Here is a 20,359-nt window from a genome sequence, read left to right on the forward strand (position 1 = left end):
AATTTTATAAGTCTCCATGAGAGCCCCCTCATTTATCTGAACTCCAGTGAAACTCAAGTGAATATTAAATGTTTACAAAACGTTAACTCTGATTTCTCTCCACAGACATACTGAGCTTTTCCAGCAACTTCAGTTTTTGTTTCTGATTTACAGCATCCGCAGTTTTTTTTAAATTTGATAACCAGATAATATGTTTCAGTCGTATTGAGTGAGCAATAAACATTGCCTGGGACAAAAAGGAGAACTCCAGTGTGCTATTCATAGAACCCCTACCATGTGGAAACTGGCTATTCAGCCCATCAAGACCACTCCAACCCTCTGAAGAGCATCCCAGTCCCGCCCCCTACCCTATCCCTGCATTTCCCACCCTCAACACTAGGAGCAAATTAGCATGGCCAATCCACCTAAACTGCACAATTTTAAACTGTGGGAGGAAACTCACACAGACTTGGAGGTGGGAGGTGGGGGGGCCGCGAATGTGTAAACTTCACACAGAGAGTGGAATCAAACCTGGGTCCCTGGCACTCTGATACAGCAGCGCTAACCACTGAGCCACTGTGCCAACCCTTTGGAAAGGGATTGCGGGATCGAGCCGAGAGGGTAGACAGGCCTTGGATTTAATGTTTCTGTGGAAAAGTGGCATCACTGTTGGTGCAGGCTACTTCCTCAGGACCACACTGAATATGTCAGCATGGACAGGACAGGAATTTTGTGTTTGGGCAAAAGACCCAGTAGAGGCCAGAGGGCAGGGCTGATGGATGACTGGACTCAGGGGTCACGACCTGACTTTGATCGAGTATAATAGATGGTGTGCTCATCAATGGTTATTCCTGGTTTGTTTCCACAGCCAGATAGGAGAGGCTGGTCCTGAGCCATATGAGGCTTGATGGATAAGTGTCCCCTCTATGACCTCATTGGTGGGGCGAATCACCTCAAGCTCAGCAAATGAGACTATCACTTGGCTTTGGGAATTTGTATTCCCTAAATAAACAAATATGAACCTGTCACTCGAGTATCAAGAGGAGAGACAGAAAATTGCAAACCTTCCTGTGTGTTAAAAAGAAATTCTGTAAAAATGCAGTGAGATGTTGAATATGCTAATACACTGGGGGAGGAGGATGGGAAAAAACCATTCATTCAGTGAAAACGTTATTCCTTTAACTTGTTTTGTAGTGCGCAGTGCAAGCCATCAAACCTGTCATTAAGTATTGTAGTGCAGTGTCATTGGGGGTGGACTGAAATAATAATCCTCTGTGTGAAATATTTCAATTTAAAACCAAAACAACTTTTGAAAATTGCTTCATGTTTCTGTAATACAGAAACAGTGCAATTAGACACCCCACTCTGGGTTTCAGGAGTTCACTGCTGAGCTGTGGATGCCTTTCGCTGTCAATGATGTGCCCCAAAACTGCAGCAGATAAAACAATTGTGGCCCTGGGCATTGGGTCTTAACCTGAAATATGCCTCTGGTATTGGGGGGAGGGGTACTGGAGGAGTTTCAGAAGTCCAGGTTTCTAACGCACACCGATAAGTTGACTCTACAGTCAGCATCTTAGCTGTTTGACAAGATTCCTGCTTGGAGGTTAGACTGATCAAGGGAGTTGGTTTCCAATTAAGCAGGATCCTCTCCAGAGCAGGCCGCATCTGAAGGTAAGGACTCTTAGAGTAGAACTTGGACTAGGATGATGTTACTTTCTCAATGTGTGAGGCACATGGTAACGGGAGAGTGGTTAGCATCATGCATGTGCCATATGATTCTGTTTCCTGCTCTCTCTCTGAGCTTACCTGCAGACCAAAACAGTGATTCCGTTTTGGATGGTTGTCATGGTGAAGTGGTTAAAGGATAGATTGGTAATCCATTGTGACAAACCCTGCTGCCTGCAATCTTCTTTATTCCTGAAATAAACCGTGTGTCTGTTGAGTTGACTGTTTACTTGGAATATCAACAACGGCAGAAAGTCAGCATTTAGCTCATTGTGTCAGGATCATCTGTGAGAACTATCCCATTCATCCCCACCCTGCAATTGCCTGGTGAGGAGTTAAAGTTTCTCCTGACGTACATTTCAGCAGAAAGGGAGGGTTAAAAGGGACTAACGACATTGAGACGAGAAAGATAACAGAGCAGATGGAGAGGCTCACTGACTTTTCAGAGGTAGCAGGAGGTTACTGAATGAATGACAGAAAAACCAACTGTTGCACAGCAAGACATAATGACTAAAAGACAGGAAGAAGTTGAACAGAGGAGGAGGAGGAGAGAGAGAGAGATAGAATGAAAAATAGAAAGAAAAAATAACTGAACAACCAAGAGTGAAATCGCAGAACAGATAGCACAGAGGGCCTGAGAGACTAGCAGATGAGAGAAATGCTTCCTAATTGGTACATTCTAATATTCATGTAAGCGGTTAATTGAATTATTGCTAACAAGATATGTTTATACAAGATATCATCCTGACAATCTGGAAGAAACATCTTGAGCTGATTGATGATTGGTCTTTATGCTAATTTTCCTGGCTTGTTTAAATCCAAAGAGAAGATAATGTAGTCACAAACAAATCAGCTGATTAAGTCAGAACATTATGGATGCTGGAAATTAGAATTTTAAAAGATCAGAACAAAGGGCACTGGAGAGAGAAATTCAGAACTAATGGGAAAATTTTCTGTTATTTCTGGTCATGTTCTGGGGGTATGGGAGTTTTAATTAGGCAGAATAATGTCATTTCTGTCTTTCACCTCCACAGAGAGAGGTCAAATGGGCAGGAGTAGTCAGATCTCCTAGCTGATGTGGCCAATGAGCCACACTACCATGTTTACCCAGTTGCAAGCAAGTCTATTACCAAGGGAACACACATGTTGCCATTCTGCCACCACTCCAAGTCTGGAAGGGCTGTGAGGGCTCCCTCGATTGAAATCACTCGGTTCCTGATTGAGGGACTCGACTTGGGAAAGGGGTCAGCCTCCTGCCTTTGTTACTGACCCCCTTTCACCCATTTATCTGTGGCACGTTTCCCTCCCACTGTCTCCCACATACCACCTTTCCTGTGGCCTGGGTTGCTCCAAGATGCTGGGACTCTGCTCTCCTGCCAATCCCCACCTCATTGAGGTACTGAGAGAGGGGGCTGCAGCCTCTGTGCTGGGCTTGGGGGGAGGGCTCCTGATCCTGAAGGGGGTAACAAGGCGTGGAGCTGGATGAACACAGCAGGCCAGGCAGCATCAGAGGAGCAGGAAAGCTGCCTGAAGGGCTGGTCATCCGTCCTGAGACCTGTCAACGGAGACCTATCCACTCACCAGGTAAGATCCTTGCTGCCTCAACAATCTGCCAGCCAATGTTTCAGGTCAAGGAGACCATAAGATACAGAGGCAGAAGTAGGCTATTCAACCCATTGAGTCTGTTCTGCCAATCAATAAAATTGCAGCTGATCTGATAACTCTCAGTTCCACTTTCCTGTCTTTTTTGAGAACCATCAGCGACTCCCCAGATACTGAAGCAGTCCACATTCAAATGTAGCAAGATCTTAACAGGCTTGGGCTGAAAAGTGGCAAGTTACATTTGCGCCGCACAAATGCCAGGCAAATGCCAACTCAAATAGGAGACCATCTGACCACCACCTCTTGACATTCTATGGTGTTGCCATCACCGAATCCCCTACTATCAACATCCTTGGGGTTACCATTGATCAGGAACTCAACTGGACTCACCATATAAATACTGTGGCTACAGGGATACCACAGTGAGTAACTGACCTCCTGACTCCTCAAAGCCTGTCCACCATCTAGAATGCACAAGCCAGGAGTATGATGGAGCACTCCCTATTTGCCTGGATGTGTGCAGCTCCAACAGTGCTCAAGAGGCTTGACATCACAGGGGAGGCAACGACCAGTTGCTATTGTTGTTGGACTGTTAATCCAGAGACCCGGAAAACATTCTGGAGACCCGGCTTTGCAATCTGCCACGGCAGATGGTGGAAATTGAATTCAATAAATTACCTGGAATTAAGAATCTAATGATGACATGAATCCATTGCCGATTGTTGGAAAAACTCACGTGGTTCACTAATGTCGTTCAGGGAAGGAAACTGCCATCCTTACCTGGTCTGGCCTACATGTAACTCCAGACCCACAGCAATGTGGTTGACTCTGAATTGTCCTCTGGGCAATTAGGGATGGGCAATAAATGCTGCCTAGCCAGTGACATCCTTATCCTGTTAATGAATAAAAAGCAGGACACCCAGGACAAAGCAGCCCACTTGATTGGCATCACATCTACAAGTACTCACTCCCTCCACCACCGATGCTCAGTAGCAGCAGCATGTACTATCTACAGGGTGCACTGCAGAAATTCACCAAAGATTCTCAGGCAGCACCTTCCAAACCCACGACCACTTCCATCTAGAAGGACAAGGGCAGCAGATACATGAGAACACCACTACTGCGCAAGTTCCCCTCCGAGTCCCTCGCCATCCTGACTTGGAAATATATCGCTGTTCCTTCACTGTCAATGGATCAAAATCCTGGAGTTCTCTTCGTAAGGGCATTGTGGGTCAGTTTACAGCACATGGACTGTAATGGTTTGAGAAAGTCAGCTCACCACTGCTTAATCCAGGCCAACTAGGGGATGGACAATAAGCCCCTGCATGGCCCACCAGTGACACTCACATATCACAAGTGAAAACAAAATCCCAGAGGGCGGCCATTCAGCCCATCAGGCCTATGCTGGCTCTTTGATGGGTCTGCTCAGTGAATCTGGCTCCCTTGCTTCTTCCCCCCAGAGTTGTGTAAACCCTTTCTACTCTAAGTACTTGCACAATTCTGTCGGGAAGAATTGTATCTGCTTCCACTTCCCACATGGATAGCATGGTCCAGATCATGGCAACTCGCTCAGGAAAATCTGTTTCTTCAAGGAACCTTTGATTCTTTTCCAATCACCTTAAATGTATCTGTTCCCTGGTCATCAGTGTGTGGGCCACTGCCCCAGGTTCTCCCGATTTTCACACTCGAAAATTATTCACAACTTTGAACATCACAGTTAAATTTTCTTTTAACCTTCTGTCTGTGAAGAGACAAATTCCAACATCTCCACTGTCTCCCCATGCCTGGTGTTGTACAGTTATATTCCTGTATGGGGGACATGGGCATCACCAGCAAGAATAGCATTTGTTGTACATCTCAAACTGCCCTTGAACTGATTGGTTCTCTAATAAAAACCAAAAGAACTGCGGATGCTGTAAATCCAGAACAAAAACAAAATCGCTGGAAAAGTTCTCTGATGAAGGGTCTAGGCCCGAAATGTCAGCTTTTGTGCTCCTGAGATGCTGCTTGGCCTGCTGTGTTCATCCAGCTCCACACTTTGTTATCGCTGGAAAAGCTCAGCAGGTCTGGCAGCATCTGTGGAGGAGAAAGCAGTGTTAACATTTCAGGTCCGGTGACCCTCCCTCAGAACTGATGGTGGCTAGGAAACGTCAGTTTCTATGCAGAAAATTGGGAGGTGTGTGGGTTAGGGAGTAAACGATAGGACAGAGTTCAAAGAGAGAGAAAGACTGTTGGACAGATAAAAGGAGTTGCTAACGGTTAGGCTGGGAGGGTGAATAGTTGTTAATGGGAACAGTTAGTGACTAACAACAGTGGGTGTGTAATGGCAGGCTATGCGGTAACAAGGCCTGGTGTGTGGGGTGGGGGGGGGGGGGGCTGTCGGTGGTGGGGTTGGGACATGGGAGAGTTTAGGCCCTAAAATGACTGAACTCAGTATTGTGTCCGGACAGCTGTGGGTCTCCAAGCCGAAAATGAGGTGTTGTTCCTCTAGCTTATGTTGGGCTTCACTGGAACGCAGTAGCAAGCCAGAGACAGAGATGCTGGCCAGGGAGCAGGGTGATGTGTTGAAGTGTCAGGCAATGGGCAGTTCAGGGTCTTTTTAGCGAGCAGGACATAGATGTTCTGCGAAGAGGCAACTGTGGGGGGTTGGAGGGTGGTGGGATCGGTTAGAATTTTCTCACAACTCATCAACTTAGAGTTATAGAGTCATACAGCATGGAAACAGGCCCTTCTCTCCTACTTGTCTGTGCCGGCCAGGCTTCCGAGACAGAACTAGTTTCATTTGCCAGCATTTGGCCCCCATCTCCTTAAACCCTTCCTAATCATGTACCCATCCAGATGCCTTTTAAATGTTGTAATTGTACCAGCCTCTGGCACTTCCTCTGGCAGCTCATTTCTCACATGCACCACCTTCTGTGTGAAAAAGTTACCCCTTAGGACCCTTTCAAATCTTTCCCCTCTCATCCTTAACCTATGCCCTCTAGTTTTGGACTCCCCTACTCTGGGAAGAAGACCTTGGTCTCCATGATTTTATAAACCTCTGTAAAGTCACCCCTTAACCTCTACACACCCAGTGTACCCAGACCCTCCTTCTAATTCAGTCTCAGCAACACAACTGGTTTCAAAAGAATAAGGATCATATCCCACTCTCCAAAAATATCACACTTGGTGAAAGGTAGTTGTTTTAAGCTGTCAGAATATCACCAGGGCACTCAATGTGCAGCTGACCTCCTAAAAAGCTGTAGGTCATGACTCGCAATAGGGGCTGCAGTTAAAATATTGGGATTGCAAGTTCTGATGGAGTGATAGCTGATGTAAAGCATCAATCCTTGTATTTTTTTTAATAGCTGCCTAACTACCTAATCTTGTAGACCTGAATCCTGTGCTAAAATAACCTAATGGGAAGGGAAAGACTTTTTACTTAAAACTCCTGCTGGTTAAAACACTTTCCATTCTGCCATTCACACAGTCTGTAGAAGCTAATTCTCTAAAAGCCCAAGAGGTACCTAGCTAATGGACTGAGATCCCAGAATGTAGGAAGCTGCTCCCATTTTCCCTCGTTCTACACTCTCCATCCACACTTAGACAACTTCTTAGCATTTCCTCCTTAAGGGCATTATATGTTTGAATGAGGGTATCATCTCCCAGTCTCCTAAACACAAATGAATCAACACACAACATTCAGGAATGTGCATGCTACAATAGTTGAACAGACTTGAGGGGCTGAATGGCCTACTTGATTTTGCATGTTCCTCGCTGTACAATGATATTTCAGGTAGCTGTCAAGGATGAGAGAACAAGAGGCCATCAGCTAGAGGACCCCCAGGCTGATTAATTCCCAGCTGCCCTGGAGACGTGTCGTAACATGGAGAATTTGCAAGTCACTAATTGTTGCATAAATAACCAGCAAGATCCCAACCGTGATCTCAATCAAGTTGCTGAATATTGCATTCCCAATACCACCAACCTGAGCTCTCCCTAACAAAGCAGTTCCATGGGCAAAACCCCATATTGTTTTCCAATGATGGACCCACAATTGTGTCAAGGTGGATGGAGGTGTGATGGCAGATTGGTGTTGTCACTGGACTAAGATGATGCCCTGGGGTCATAGATTCAAATCCCACCTCTCCACCTATCTTCTCCTCTACCCATCTTCAATCCGCCTCCCTCTCTCCCTATTTATTTCAGAATCCTCTCCCCATCCCCCTTTTCTGATGAAGGGTCCAGGCCCGAAACGTCCGCTTTTGTGCCCCCTAGATGCTGCTTGGCCTGCTGTGTTCATCCAGCTCCACACTTTGTTATCTCACACAGCTGATGGCCTTTATATTCAGTTAAAACCTACTCGCACATCCCATGAAAGAATAAGCATTAGGCAGCTAATTGTTGAGAAGTTGGATTTCAGTAAATGTTACTGTTAAACAATGGCTATTTGAGGCACTTACACATAAGAGGAGATATATCTTTGAATAAAGATGGGATGTGAATTTTCTTTTTAGTTTGCTGACAGCCAGACTGCAGAATGTATTCTGTACAGCACATTTTTCACATTTTTTGGGTACGAGCCAGTGTGAACCTGCATGAATAACCTGATTAGCACAAACAGGCTCGCAGACTGTGATTGAGATCTTTGATTTCTGATGGACAAGTTCATTCCATGCTTTCCTTCTATGTAGCCAGCAGCATCTCTGTGTTACTTCTCCTTCCCCCAGCCCCTGGGGAAACATCTGTTACTTGAATTTGCGTCGAACTATGAATTGTGTATCGACATCTTTGGCTCCCAGCATCAGAGTTCCTGATTACTGACCGAGCTCATTGTGTAAGTGATTGTTACTGTTGAGGTTTCAAATGCTGAAGAAAATTTTGTGTTTGTGTGTGGTGTATGGGGCTGTGTGTTGTATGAGGGTGAGTGTGTGAGTGTGTGTTTGGGAATGAATGTCTGTGTGCATGTGTGTGTGAATCGGGTGAGTGTGCGTCTAGATGATGGATGTATGTCATGCACTGCAATAAGTGTGCACACGTGTTGTTTTCAGGTCTTATGCGCATGATGGAGTGTGTGTGTGTGTGTGTGTGTTTTGGTGTGTGTGTGTGTGTGCTGGAGTGTGTGTGTTGGAATATGTGTGTGTGTTGGAGTGTGTGTGTGTGTGTGTGTGTTAGAGTGTAAGTGTGCGTTGGTGTATGTGTGTGTGCTAGAGTGTGTGTGCTGGAGTGTATTTATTTGTTGGTGTGTGTGTGTGTGTGTGCTTGATTGTGTGCGTTTGCTAGCATGTGTGTGTGTGTGTGTGTGTGTGTGTGCTGGAGTGTGTGTGCTGGAGTGTATTTATTTGTTGGTGTGTGTGTGTGTGTGTGTGTGTGTGTGTGTGTTGAGTGTGTGCATGTTAGAGTGTAAGTGTGCGTTGGTGTATGTGTGTGTGCTAGAGTGTGTGTGCTGGAGTGTATTTATTTGTTGGTGTGTGTGTGTGTGTGTGTGTGTGTGTGTGTGTGTGTGTGTGCGCTGGAGTGTGTGTTGCGCACTATAAGAATGACCACAACAGTTTGTGTGAGCTTGAGTAGAAAGTGTGTTTAGCTTGGTAAAGTTATGCTCTCCTTTTCCTTCAAATCATTGTGGATAAATGCTATGTGAAACCAACGGGTCTCATGCTTCTCTCTGAAGGGACTGACTCTGTCTCTGAGGATTCAGACAATGTCTGACTGATACAGCATCCCAATCGACAAATGAGTTAAAGGACTGACTTTGCTGAGTTCTTTCCATCTCTTTCTGAGAAATTCACCAACTGGTTTTGAAATGTGGTAATTTCCGTCTTTGTGCTCTCTTGCCGTGACCCAGCAACAAGTTTTGAAATTTCCATCTTTCTTTGCAGTACCTTCCATGATCTGCTGTCCCTATCTCCGTCACCTCCTCCAGGTCCACAGCCTTCTGAGAGATCTGGGCTCTTTCCTCCTGCTCAGCCCTGATCCTCATCGCTCTACTGTTGGTGCCATACCTTCAGCTCCCTGGGCCCAAGCTCTGTAATTCCCTCCCTAATCCTCCCCGCTTCACGCTCCTCCTTTAAAATACTTATTAAATAGGCTTCTTTGACTAAGCTTTCAGTCACTTGTCCCTAGACATAGCTCAATGTCAAACTGTGCTTGATAACATACCTGTCAAATGCTTTGGGACGTGTTACTACATGAAGTGCGCTATAAGAATGCTATTGGTTGTTGTTGTTGAACCAGACAGCAATGCCATTTATTTATCTGTCAGGAGTCTGTTTTTCTAACGTGATATCATCTAATCTCAATTTACATCAGTTTGAAGTATTCTTCAAAGTGGATTAAATTGGCCTTCATGTCCCGCCAGCCTCAGAACTGTTCAGGTCAAATCTTGTGTTTTGAAACACACCCTGGTTTTATGGTAGTGAGCTGTGCAGGATGGTCGCAATGTAGAGTTAACAGGCAACATTACTGCAAATGTTTCGAGGTCGGATTGGTCAGATTCTAAGGCACATGACCTTGAGGAAGGAGGTGATTTGAAGGAGGATTACAGAGAATGATGATGATGATGATGATGGGCAACTTGCAGTTCAAAGGGCTAAGAGGAACTGAAGATGCAAGTGCAAGACCATGAGAAGTGAAAACATGAGATGGAGAAAGTAAGAACTGCCATTGCTGGAGTCAGAGAGAACACAGTGTGGAGCTGGAGGGTTGCAGCAGGCCAGGCAGCAACAGAGGAGTAGGAAGGAAGGGTCCCGGCCTGAAACGTCAGCTTTCCTGCTCCTCTGATGCTGCCTGGCCTGCAGTATTCCTCTAGCTCCACTCTGTGTTATACATGAGAGTGGGGAGCTGCTCTTCACCAAATTATTACCACAACATGTTTCATTTATCAGTCTATTTGTCATCCATGATTGCCTCCTGCAGGGACCGCACATAGCCCTGCCATGATTAGGCACAGTACAGGGGCTGATAGGATTTTCAAAGGGTATGCTGGAAAAAGCAGGGAATGGGGCACCGAGTTGGATGATCACGGGATGAACCCATCCCAGGCCCTAAGAAGACCTTCCACATCAAACAGATGTTCACATGCATATCTGCCAATGTGGTATACTGCATCCACTGTTCCTGTTGTGGCTTCCTCTACATTGGGGAAACCAAATGGAGGCTTGGGGACCGCTTTGCAGTACACCTATGCTCAGGTCGCAACAAACAACTGCACCTCCCAGTCGCGAACCATTTCAACTCCCCCTCCCAATCCGCAGACGACATGTCCATCCTGGGCCTCCTGCAGTGCCACAACGATGCCACCCGAAGGTTGCAGGAACAGCAACTCATATTCCGCTTGGGAACCCTGCAGCCCAATGGTATCAACGTGGACTTCACAAGCTTCAAAATCTCCCCTTCCCCCAACTGCATCCCAAAACCAGTCCAGCTTGTCCCTGCCTCCCTGACCTGTCCTTCCTGCAACCTATCCCCTCCTCCCACCTCAAGCCCCACCTCCACCCCCTGTCTACCAGCCTCATCCCGCCTCCTTGACCTGTCTGTCTTCCCTGGACTGACCAACGCCACCCTAACTCCCTGCATACACTCACCTTTACTGGCTCCATCCCTACTGCTTTAACCTGTCTGTCTCCTTTCCACCTATCTGCTCTTTTATCCATCTTCTATTCGCCTCCCCCTTCTCCCTATGTATTTCAGAGCCCCCTTCCCCTCCTCCATTTCTGAAGAAGGTCCAGACCCGTAATGTCAGCCTTGCTGCTCCTCTGATGCTGCTGGCCTGCTGTGTTCACACAGCTCTACACCTTGTTATCTCATATTAAAGGTAGAGCAACCTGGAAGGGCTGAATGACCTACTCCTGCTCCTATTTTCTCTGCTTCTATGTGCCATTCCTCCTGGTTATCTCTGGTAGCTTCTCTGTGAGTCAGTGAATGAGTTCAAGCTGGACCCCATGGGCTAAACCCAGTCCTGGCCGCCTTCTGCTCCCACATTCACTCTCTGCTGCTTTCACTGGGGACCTGGTCTTTGTTTTCCAACTCAGTCTCTCCGAAGACCCTATCTGTCTCGAGAACAGATGCACTTATTTGCATTGCATTTATATAGCAGCTCTACGCAGTGCTGTACTGGCTGAAATGCCAGCTTATTATTAGATTCCCTACAATGTGGAAACAGGTCCTTCGGCCCAACAGGTCCACACCGCCCCTTGAAGCGTCCCACCCAGACCCAACCCCCTACAACCCACACACACCCCTGAACACTATGGGACAATTTAGCATGGCCAATGTACCCAGCCTGCACATCTTTGGACTATGGGAGGAAACCGGAGCACCCGGAGTAAACCCACGCAGACACGGGGAGAACGTGCAAACTCCACACAGTTACCCAAGGCTGGAATCGAACCCGGGTCCCTGGTGCTGTGGGACTGCAGTGCTAACCACGGAGCCACCGCGCCGCCCATGTGTAGGTGTCAAACAGCCTGCCCTCTCAGATGCTGTAAAAAATCCATTGGCCAGTGTTTCAAAGAGAAACAGGACCTTTCGCTTTGTTCTGGCCAATACTGATTTCTTGATCAACATCCCAAAAGTGGAGTGGTCAGGACTCCTGAGATGCTGCTTGGCCTGCTGTGTTCATCCAGCTTCACACTTTATTATCTGGGATTCTCCAGCACCTGCAGTTCCCATTGTCACTGATCAGGACCACACTGCTGTTTGTTCAGAAGAAGAGATATATCACACTCGAGCATTAACTCTGCTTCTCTCTCCACAGATGCTACCAGACCTGCTGAGTTTCTCCAGCAACTATTGTTTTTGATTCAGATTTCTAGCATCTGCAGAATGTTGCTTTTAGCTGTTAGTGGGAGCTTGCTGTGCCCAAATGGTTGACTCTTAACTGCCTCCCCCTTGGGCAACTAAGGAGGGGGCAATAAATGCCGCTTAGCCAGCGACGCCCTCATCTTGTGAATGAATAAAAGAAAAATTTGCTGCCACTTTTGCGATGGTAAAACAGTAGAGCGGGCTCTGTACTGGCTATGAAGCACTTTCCAATATCCCGAGGTTGTGCAAGGCGCCACACGAATGCACGATCCTTCCTTTTTCACATACAGCTGCTGTGTGTAATGGGGATGATGAGTCAGAGCAACCTGAAAGGATTTGAGCCTGAATAATTGCATTCACACACGTCGTGGTTTCTTCGGGAGCACAACGGGAAGGGTTTGGTGTAATCTGTGCTCCTCCCTGCAGTTCGCTTACTCCCTGAGTCTCTGGTGGCTGCGCTGATAATGGATTCTATTATCAAATCCCCTCATTAAAACTGTTACAAGCAGTGTTGCTGTGTTGTTGCTGCTGAGTTGCCACGGCAACCGGACTCCGTCATGGTCTGTCACCAGTCACTGCCTGTGCAGTGTGGAGACCTAGAAGATTGGGAAAGGCCTGGTGCTGGGTGAGGAATCTAACAGCTGTGATTGGAAATGCTAAACAGCGGGACGAAAATACTTAACTCGCTTTGCATTTCCTCGGCTCATGTGGATTGAAGGTTTACTTTCTCCTTGTGCAGAATGCCGTCAGCTGGTTTATTATAGGATGCCTGTCACTGATTTTTTTTAGAGGGAAGGTATTTAACCCATGTGGTTTGTTAATAACTGATAGACCTGTCTAATCTGAGCAGGGTTGGACATAAAACAGTACCTGAGTAGGCCCTTTACCCACCAGCTTTGTGCCAACTGTGCTGCCATTCGAAACTAATCCTAGCTGCCTGCATACGCTCTGTATTCCTCCCTGTTCACATGTCTATCTGAATGCCTCTTAAACGTAGCTATAGATAACACAGTGTGGAGCTGGAGGGACACGACAGGCCAGGCAGTATCAGAGGAGCAGGAGAGTTGATGTTTCATGTTGGGACCCTTCTCAAGTTTCTGAAGACAGGTCCCGACCTGAAGCGCCAGCTTTCCTGCTGCCTGGGCTGTTGGGTTTCTCCAGCTCCACACTATGTTATCTCTGACTCCAGCATCAGCAGTTTTTACTATCCCTCTTAAACGTAGCTATTGTATCTGCTTCTACCTTTTCCCGGGCAGTGAGTTCCAGAGGCCTACCACCCATTATGTACAAAACTTTCCTCTCATGTTTCCTTCCAACTTTTCTGCTCCCACCTTAAACCTGTGCCCCCCCAGTATTTGACATTTCCATGCTGGGTGAAAGATTTTGCCCTATCAGTGCCTCTCATAATCTTATATACTTCTTTTAGTTCGCCCCTAAGCCTCTGACACTTGAGTGAAAACACATCAATTGCGGAAGGACTCAAACTTTCTAGGGATCCTGCCATTTACTGTATACTTTTCTCTTGCATTTGACCTCCCAAAACACATCACCTGACACTTGCCCGGATTAAATTCCAGCTGCCATTTCTCCACCCAACTTTCCAGCTGATCTGTATCCTATTGTATGCTTTGAAAACCTTCTTCACTATCCACAATTCCACGAATTTTCATGTCGTCTGCAAATGTACTGATCAGAGCACCTACATTTTCATCCAAATTTTTTATATAAATTACTAACAAAAGAGGTCCTGGTATGGAACTTTGTGGAATGCCACAGATCTCCAGTCAGAAACACCACCCCCCCCCAAGCTACACTGTGTCTTCCATGACCAAGCCAATTTTGTATCCAACTTACCAACGCACCATGAATCTCATGTGACTTAATCTTCTGGACCAGCCTATCATGACGGTCCTTGCCAAGTGCTTTAGTAATGTCCACATGGTTGACTCACACTGCCCCTCCCTCATCAACCATCTTCATCTCTTCCTCAAAAAGCTCAATCAAATTTGTGAGACAAAGCCCCCTCCCTACACAATGCCACACTGACTACCGCTAACCCATTCTTTTCCAAATGGGAGTAAATCCCGTCTATCAGAATTTTTTCCAATGATTTCCCAGGCAGTGATGTAAAGCTCACTTGATGTGGAGATGCCGGTGTTGGACTGGGCTGAACAAAGTCAGAAGCCAGGTTATATTCCAGCAGGTTTATTGGAAATCACAAGCTTTCATAGCACTGCTCCTTCATCAGGTAAAGCTCACTGGCCAGTAATATCCTGGATTATTCCTGTTTGTGTCTCTGCTGGTTTAATGCTTTTAACCATTAACAGGCTTCACTGTTAACCAAAGTCTGTTGGCATTGGGAATTCATTCCTCATTACCAGAACTGTACAGCAGAAAGGAGAAATGTTTCAGTGACTCTGGAAGGATTGAATACTGGATCATACAAGTGCACCATTGGGGAAAAGTTAGAATCAGAAGGCAGCCAATGCTAATCCCCCAAGGAAACAATTCATTCCCCACTTTCTTCCCATAACCCTATACCTTCTTCCTTTTCCGAAAACAATCCAATTCCCTCTCAAATGCCTCGATTGAACCTGCCCTCACTTTTAGGCAGCACATTCCATACCCTAAATTTAAAAAATAAAAGATTTTAGTAACCTATTTTTCCTAATCAGCCTGTTCAGCAATATCTATTGCACACCTCTGGAGCAGGACGGGATTTGAAACCAGGTCCTTCTCTGTTCAGGGGTAGGGACACTACTATTTGAGCCACAAGAAGGACCTTTTCCAGGCCCTGAACACTCATTGTATAAAAAAGACTTCACACCCTCTCATTCTTGGTCTGCTCATTAATGGGAACAGCTCCTCCCTTTCTCTTCTGCCCAGTCCTCTCAAAAGTTTGAGCACCTCTACAAAATCTTCACTTCCTCAGGGACAGCAATCCTTTAGGAAGGGTTTTTCAAAAAAAAATCCAGCCATAGGATGTGAGCACTGCTGGTTAGGCCAGCATGAATTACTCATCTCCAATTACTCACAGGACACTTAAGGGCCAACCACATTGCTCTGGGTCTGGAGTCACACGGAATTCAGACAGGCAGGGATGGGACAAAAAAAATCACACCCAAAAACATTAACCTCACTTTCTCGCCCACAGGTGCTGTGAAGGTTTCTCCAGCAGGTTTCTGTTTTGTTTCAGATCTCCAGTTCTTTGTTTGGGAGACGCACTATTCTAAAGGGTATTAGTGAACCAGCTGGATTGATATGACAGTGGTCTCTGTTAGGCTAGTTCTTTTATTTCTTAAATTCCAGATTTTTACTGATACCAAGTTTCACCCTCTGCCATCTACGGGATTTGGATTTATGGCCCCAGGGCATCAGCTGGAGCTCTGGATTACTAGTTAACCACACCAATACCTCCCCTCAAACCCTGAGCTCTGAGCCTCAGCAGCTGGTGACGAGACACCCAGTGATGGGAGTGGTGGAACTGATGATGTGCAGGAGGTGAGACTGAGTGGAGACTGAGAGAGTTTGTGAGTCTAGACAAGGTCACAGTGATAGGACTGGGAAGAGAGCATAGAGAGATTTGAAAAGATGGATTAGGATCATAACATCAACGTGTGGCTGGACTTGGAGCCAGTATAGGTGAGTGAGTGGTTTTGGGGGTTTATAAATGGGACCTGGAGCCACTTGTCTGTCCCACGTTGTCCCATACAGATACAGTACCCAAAGTGTCTGGGCTCAGAAAGCTCACAACTAATCCCTTACTTGGAATCATCAAGGAAATAAGTATCCTAGAGCCAACTGAGAAGACATTTCTCTCCAACCAACTTCCAGCTGTTAAAATCAATCCAGGAGTTCACATATACCCATGCCTTATCTGAAAGGGATCTGAACAAGCGAATCCTCATCCTAACACTGTGTGCATAATTCTTTATAAGATGGGGAATTCTGTACTTCTGATGGTATCCAGACCCTGAGAGATTCCGTTAGGACTGTTGGAAATGTGTGGCTCCTGTCTATTGCTCATCCAGTTGGATATAAACTAAAATAATTGAGGACAAGCCGTGGCACAGGAACAGGTCAATCACTGGGGTGTCCATGCTCCCCACAAGCCTCTGGCTATCTGACTTTATCTTGTAACAAAGTGTGGAGGTGGATGAACACTGCAGGCCAAGTGGCATCTTAGGAGTACAAAAGCTGACGTTTCAGGCCTAGACCCTTCATCAGATGCTGCTTGGCCTGCTGTGTTCATCCAGCAGATGTTATCTCAAATTCTCCAGCATCTGCAGTTCCTGTTATCTCTGACTTTATCTTGTAGTTGTTTTTATCCTTATTATTATTCGAAAAAGTCCCTTTTACCTTGCGTATTTATTTGGCTTCCTCTACACACATCAATACTGTTCACTCAACCAGCCCTTGCAGGAACATGTCCTACGTTCTCCCCAGACCCTGGATGAAGAGGATTATCCTGAATTCCTGATTAAATTTATTAGTGACAGTTTTTTTCTGGTTGCAAACAGAAACCTATTCTCTCTCTTTATCATATGAAGCCTTTTCCTTATTTTAAAGACTTCTAATATGACCTGTGAGTCTTCTCTTTACTAGAGAAAACAGCTCCAGTCAGTTCAGCCTTTCCTGATGTTTATGTAAACCCTCAGTTCTGCTTGTGTCTCAGTCAGACGTTTCTTGCAACTTCTTGAGTGTCTCTGTATCCAGACATCACCCTGACCTCTGAAGGGTGCACACCGATACTGAAGCAAAATCTTGCAAATGCTGGGAATCTGAGACAAAAATGGAAAGTGCTGGAGAAACTCAGCAGGTCTGGCAGCATGTGTCGAGAGAGAAACCAAGTTAATGTTTCAAGTTTGGTATGAAGAATGGAAGTTGCCTTTTGAATGTAAACCTCCGGCTCTCTGAGGAACAAGGTATTGATAATAAATGAAGCCCAAATGTGGGAGATAGCCTGTCTCAAAAACCACAGCCAACTGCAATATACTGACCAGTCTTTCTTCCATTTCTTTTATTTTCATCTGTATCAGTTTGGTAACACTAACTCCCCTGAATCACAAAGAGTATGGGTTAAGCTCCAATTTAAATATGAGTACAGCATTGGTGCTGACAGGTTAGTGCAGTGTTAAAGGATTACAGCGTTGTGTAATGTAAGGGTTCTGAAATATGTGGAAATTACATTGAGTTTCACCCAATTTGATGATGTCACTCAGTTTTATGTTGGAGAAAAGGGCAGGGTTCTATAAAGTCCTGAGGGAGATAGACATGTCATCCCAGGCTCCTGATACTTGTGATTTTGCCTAATCAGCTGATTGTATCTTTTGCTATCAGGCAGTAAACTACACTTGGTTATGGAAGACAAATGGCTGTTCTACTTAAGTTTCCCTCGTGGTCTGTCCTCTACTAATGACAATTAGACTCAGCATAGACAGCAGGATTGGGGGAAGTGAACTATCAGAGTTTGTAATCAGAGCCTAAATTAGATTTAAAAACAGAAGTGACTGGAAAAGCTCAGCAGGTCTTGTAGTATCTGTGAAGAAAAAACTCAGAGTTGACGTTTCAGGTCCAGGAACTAGTTCTGAGGACAGGTCACTTGACTCGAAATGTTAACTCTGATGTTTTCTTCATAGATGCTGCCAGACCTGCTGAGCTTTTCCAGCAACTTCTGTTTTTGTTCCTGATTTCCAGCATCTGCAGTCCTTTTGGATTGTATTTAGCCAAAAGTAGGTTTCTGTTGTAATGTTTATAGAGGAGAAATCCCCTGCTCTTCTTCAAATAAGTGGCATCTGAGAGGGTAGACCAGTCTCAGTTTAATGTCTTATTTGAGAGACAGCACCGAGGACAATACAGCACCCCTTCAGTAGTGCACTAGGATGTCAGTCAAGACTTTGCGCTCAATTCTGTGGAGGGAGCGGGATTTGAAAAAGCGCAGTCCATTGATTGAGAGCTGAGCGTACTGTATGAAGAATTCTTGGAAAGTGCACAATGTGAGAATTTAAACAAAAGTAACATTCACTCTTCTCTTTTCCTTTCAGGATATCCAGGAGTGTGAAGGGGCAATTATAAATGACTCGATCATGGACAAAACAAACAGAAATACAGTTAGCCAAACAACAAAATCACAGAAAATCATTCAGGTGAGACGGGCTAGCTGAGCAATCACAGTGACTGAGCTTGTATATTTGTAGTCAGTTTGATCTTTGGTCAAAGTAGCACAGACAGCAGATTCTGAGATAGACTAATTTACAATGAGGTCCAGTGAAACATAAAATATCACCACAGCCACTTTATGACCTGGTGCAGCTTCATTGTAACTCTGTCAGCCGTGACTCAGTGTAGAACCCTCCCAACACCTAAAGCTGTATATTGGACAGGAACACACAATCCAGATCAATACTGCCAGTCTGGGACTCAAAGGAGTGCTGCACTGCCAAAGGTGCTGCCTGCCCAATGAGACATTGTGTGCCAGAAGCCACATGACCCCGGGTTATCGCCCAATCGGTTCATTTGTAATCACAAGCTTTCAGAGCACAGCCCCTTCGTCAGGTGGTGAGCGAGCAGTGCACAGACACAGAATTTATAGGCAGAGGGATCAAGGACACAGAGACCAAAAGGTCATACAACTGGTATGAGTGGAGTGTCGAATAATAAGTCTTTGCAGATGATCAAGAGTGTCAGACAGTATGAGTAAAGTGCCAACAGCTGAATAACAACCAAAAGAATGACCTACAATATGATTAAATAAGGCAGAGAGATAATTACAAAATATTAAAAATAAAGTGGTGCTGCAGACAAACCAATGTCTGAAATAACATGCCAGGTCTAAGAGTCGATGAGACATTGATGAGACATTATCATTCTCACCTGGACATAAAGGATCCCATGCCCTATCTTGAGGAAGAGGAGGACAGTCCTTCTTGGTCTCTTGGTTAATATTTTTCCATAACTAATTCCACTTAAACATATTATATGGTCAGTTATTATTGTTAAGGTCAGAAGTCATGTGACCCAGGCTATAGCCCAAAAGGTTTACTCAAAATCACAAGCTTTCAAAGCGCTGCTCCTTCATCAGGTGAAGTGAAGGGAAGCACACAGGCAAATGCTTATCAGCAGAGAGATCAAAAGATAGTACAAATATGTGCTTCCCTTCATTTCACCTGACAAAGGGCAGTGCTGCAAAAGGTTGTGATTTCAAATAAACCAGTTGGACTATAACCTGATGTCATCTGACTTCTATTCTTGTCCACGTCAGTCTAACACAGGCACCTCCACAACATAGCAAATGTGGTTCCCCTGTTCAAGAAAGGGAGTAGAGACATCCCTGGTAATTATAGACCAGTGAGCCTTACCTCAGTTGTTGATAAAGTGTTGGAAAAGGTTATAAGGGATAGGATTTATAATCATCTAGAAAAGAATAAATTGATTAGGGATAGTCAGCACGGTTTTGTGAAGGGAAGGTCATGCCTCACAAACCTTGTTCAGTTCTTTGAGAAGGTGACCAAACAGGTAGATGAGAGTAAACCAGTTGATGTGGTGTATATGGATTTCAGCAAGGCGTTCGATAAGGTTCCCCACAGTAGGCTATTGTACAAAATGCAGAGGAATGGAATTGTGGGAGATATAGCAGTTTGGATCGGAAATTGGCTTGCTGAAAGAAGACAGAGGGTGGAAGCTGATGAAATGTTCATCCTGGAGACCAGTTACCAGTGGTGTACCGGAAGGGTCTGTGTTCGGTCCACTGCTGTTTGTCATTTTTATAAATGACCTGGATGAAGGCGTAGAAGGATGGGTTAGTAAATTTGCAGACGACACTAAGGTTGGTGGAGTTGTGGATAGTGACGAAGGATGCTGTAGGTTGCAGAGAGACATAGATAAGCTGCAGAGCTGGGCTGAGAGGTGGCAAATGGAGTTTAATGCAGGCAAGTGTGAGGTGATGCCCTTTGGTAGGAGTAACCAGAAGGCAAAGTACTGGGCTAATGGTAAGATTCTTAGCAGTGCAGATGAGCAGAGAGATCTCGGTGTCCATGTACACAGATCCTTGAAAGTTGCCACTCAGGTTGACAGGGCTGTTAAGAAGGCATACAGTGTTTTAGCTTTTAATAATAGAGAGATCGAGTCCCGGAACCAAGAGGTTATGGTGAAGCTGTACAAAACTCTGGTGCAGCCGCACTTGGAGTATTGTGTACAGTTCTGGTCATCGCATTATAAGAAGGATGTGGAGCTTTGGAAAGGGTGCAGAGGAGATTTACTAGGATGTTGCCTG

General features: G+C 45.5%; 1 protein-coding gene across 2 annotated transcripts in view; it reads left to right on the forward strand.

Moving 5' to 3' along the window:
- The window catches only part of phldb1b (pleckstrin homology-like domain, family B, member 1b), a 368,925-nt gene that overhangs the window by 95,439 nt on the left and 253,127 nt on the right, over positions 1 to 20,359 (forward strand). For both annotated transcript variants that reach the window (XM_048562077.2, XM_059639124.1), the window contains exon 2: positions 18,132 to 18,233. In XM_048562077.2, coding sequence (XP_048418034.1) covers positions 18,132 to 18,233 — 102 coding nt within the window. The remainder of the gene's footprint in view (positions 1 to 18,131; positions 18,234 to 20,359) is intronic.

Source organism: Stegostoma tigrinum, chromosome 32 (genome assembly GCF_030684315.1).
Source record: "Stegostoma tigrinum isolate sSteTig4 chromosome 32, sSteTig4.hap1, whole genome shotgun sequence".
Taxonomy (NCBI): domain Eukaryota; kingdom Metazoa; phylum Chordata; class Chondrichthyes; order Orectolobiformes; family Stegostomatidae; genus Stegostoma; species Stegostoma tigrinum.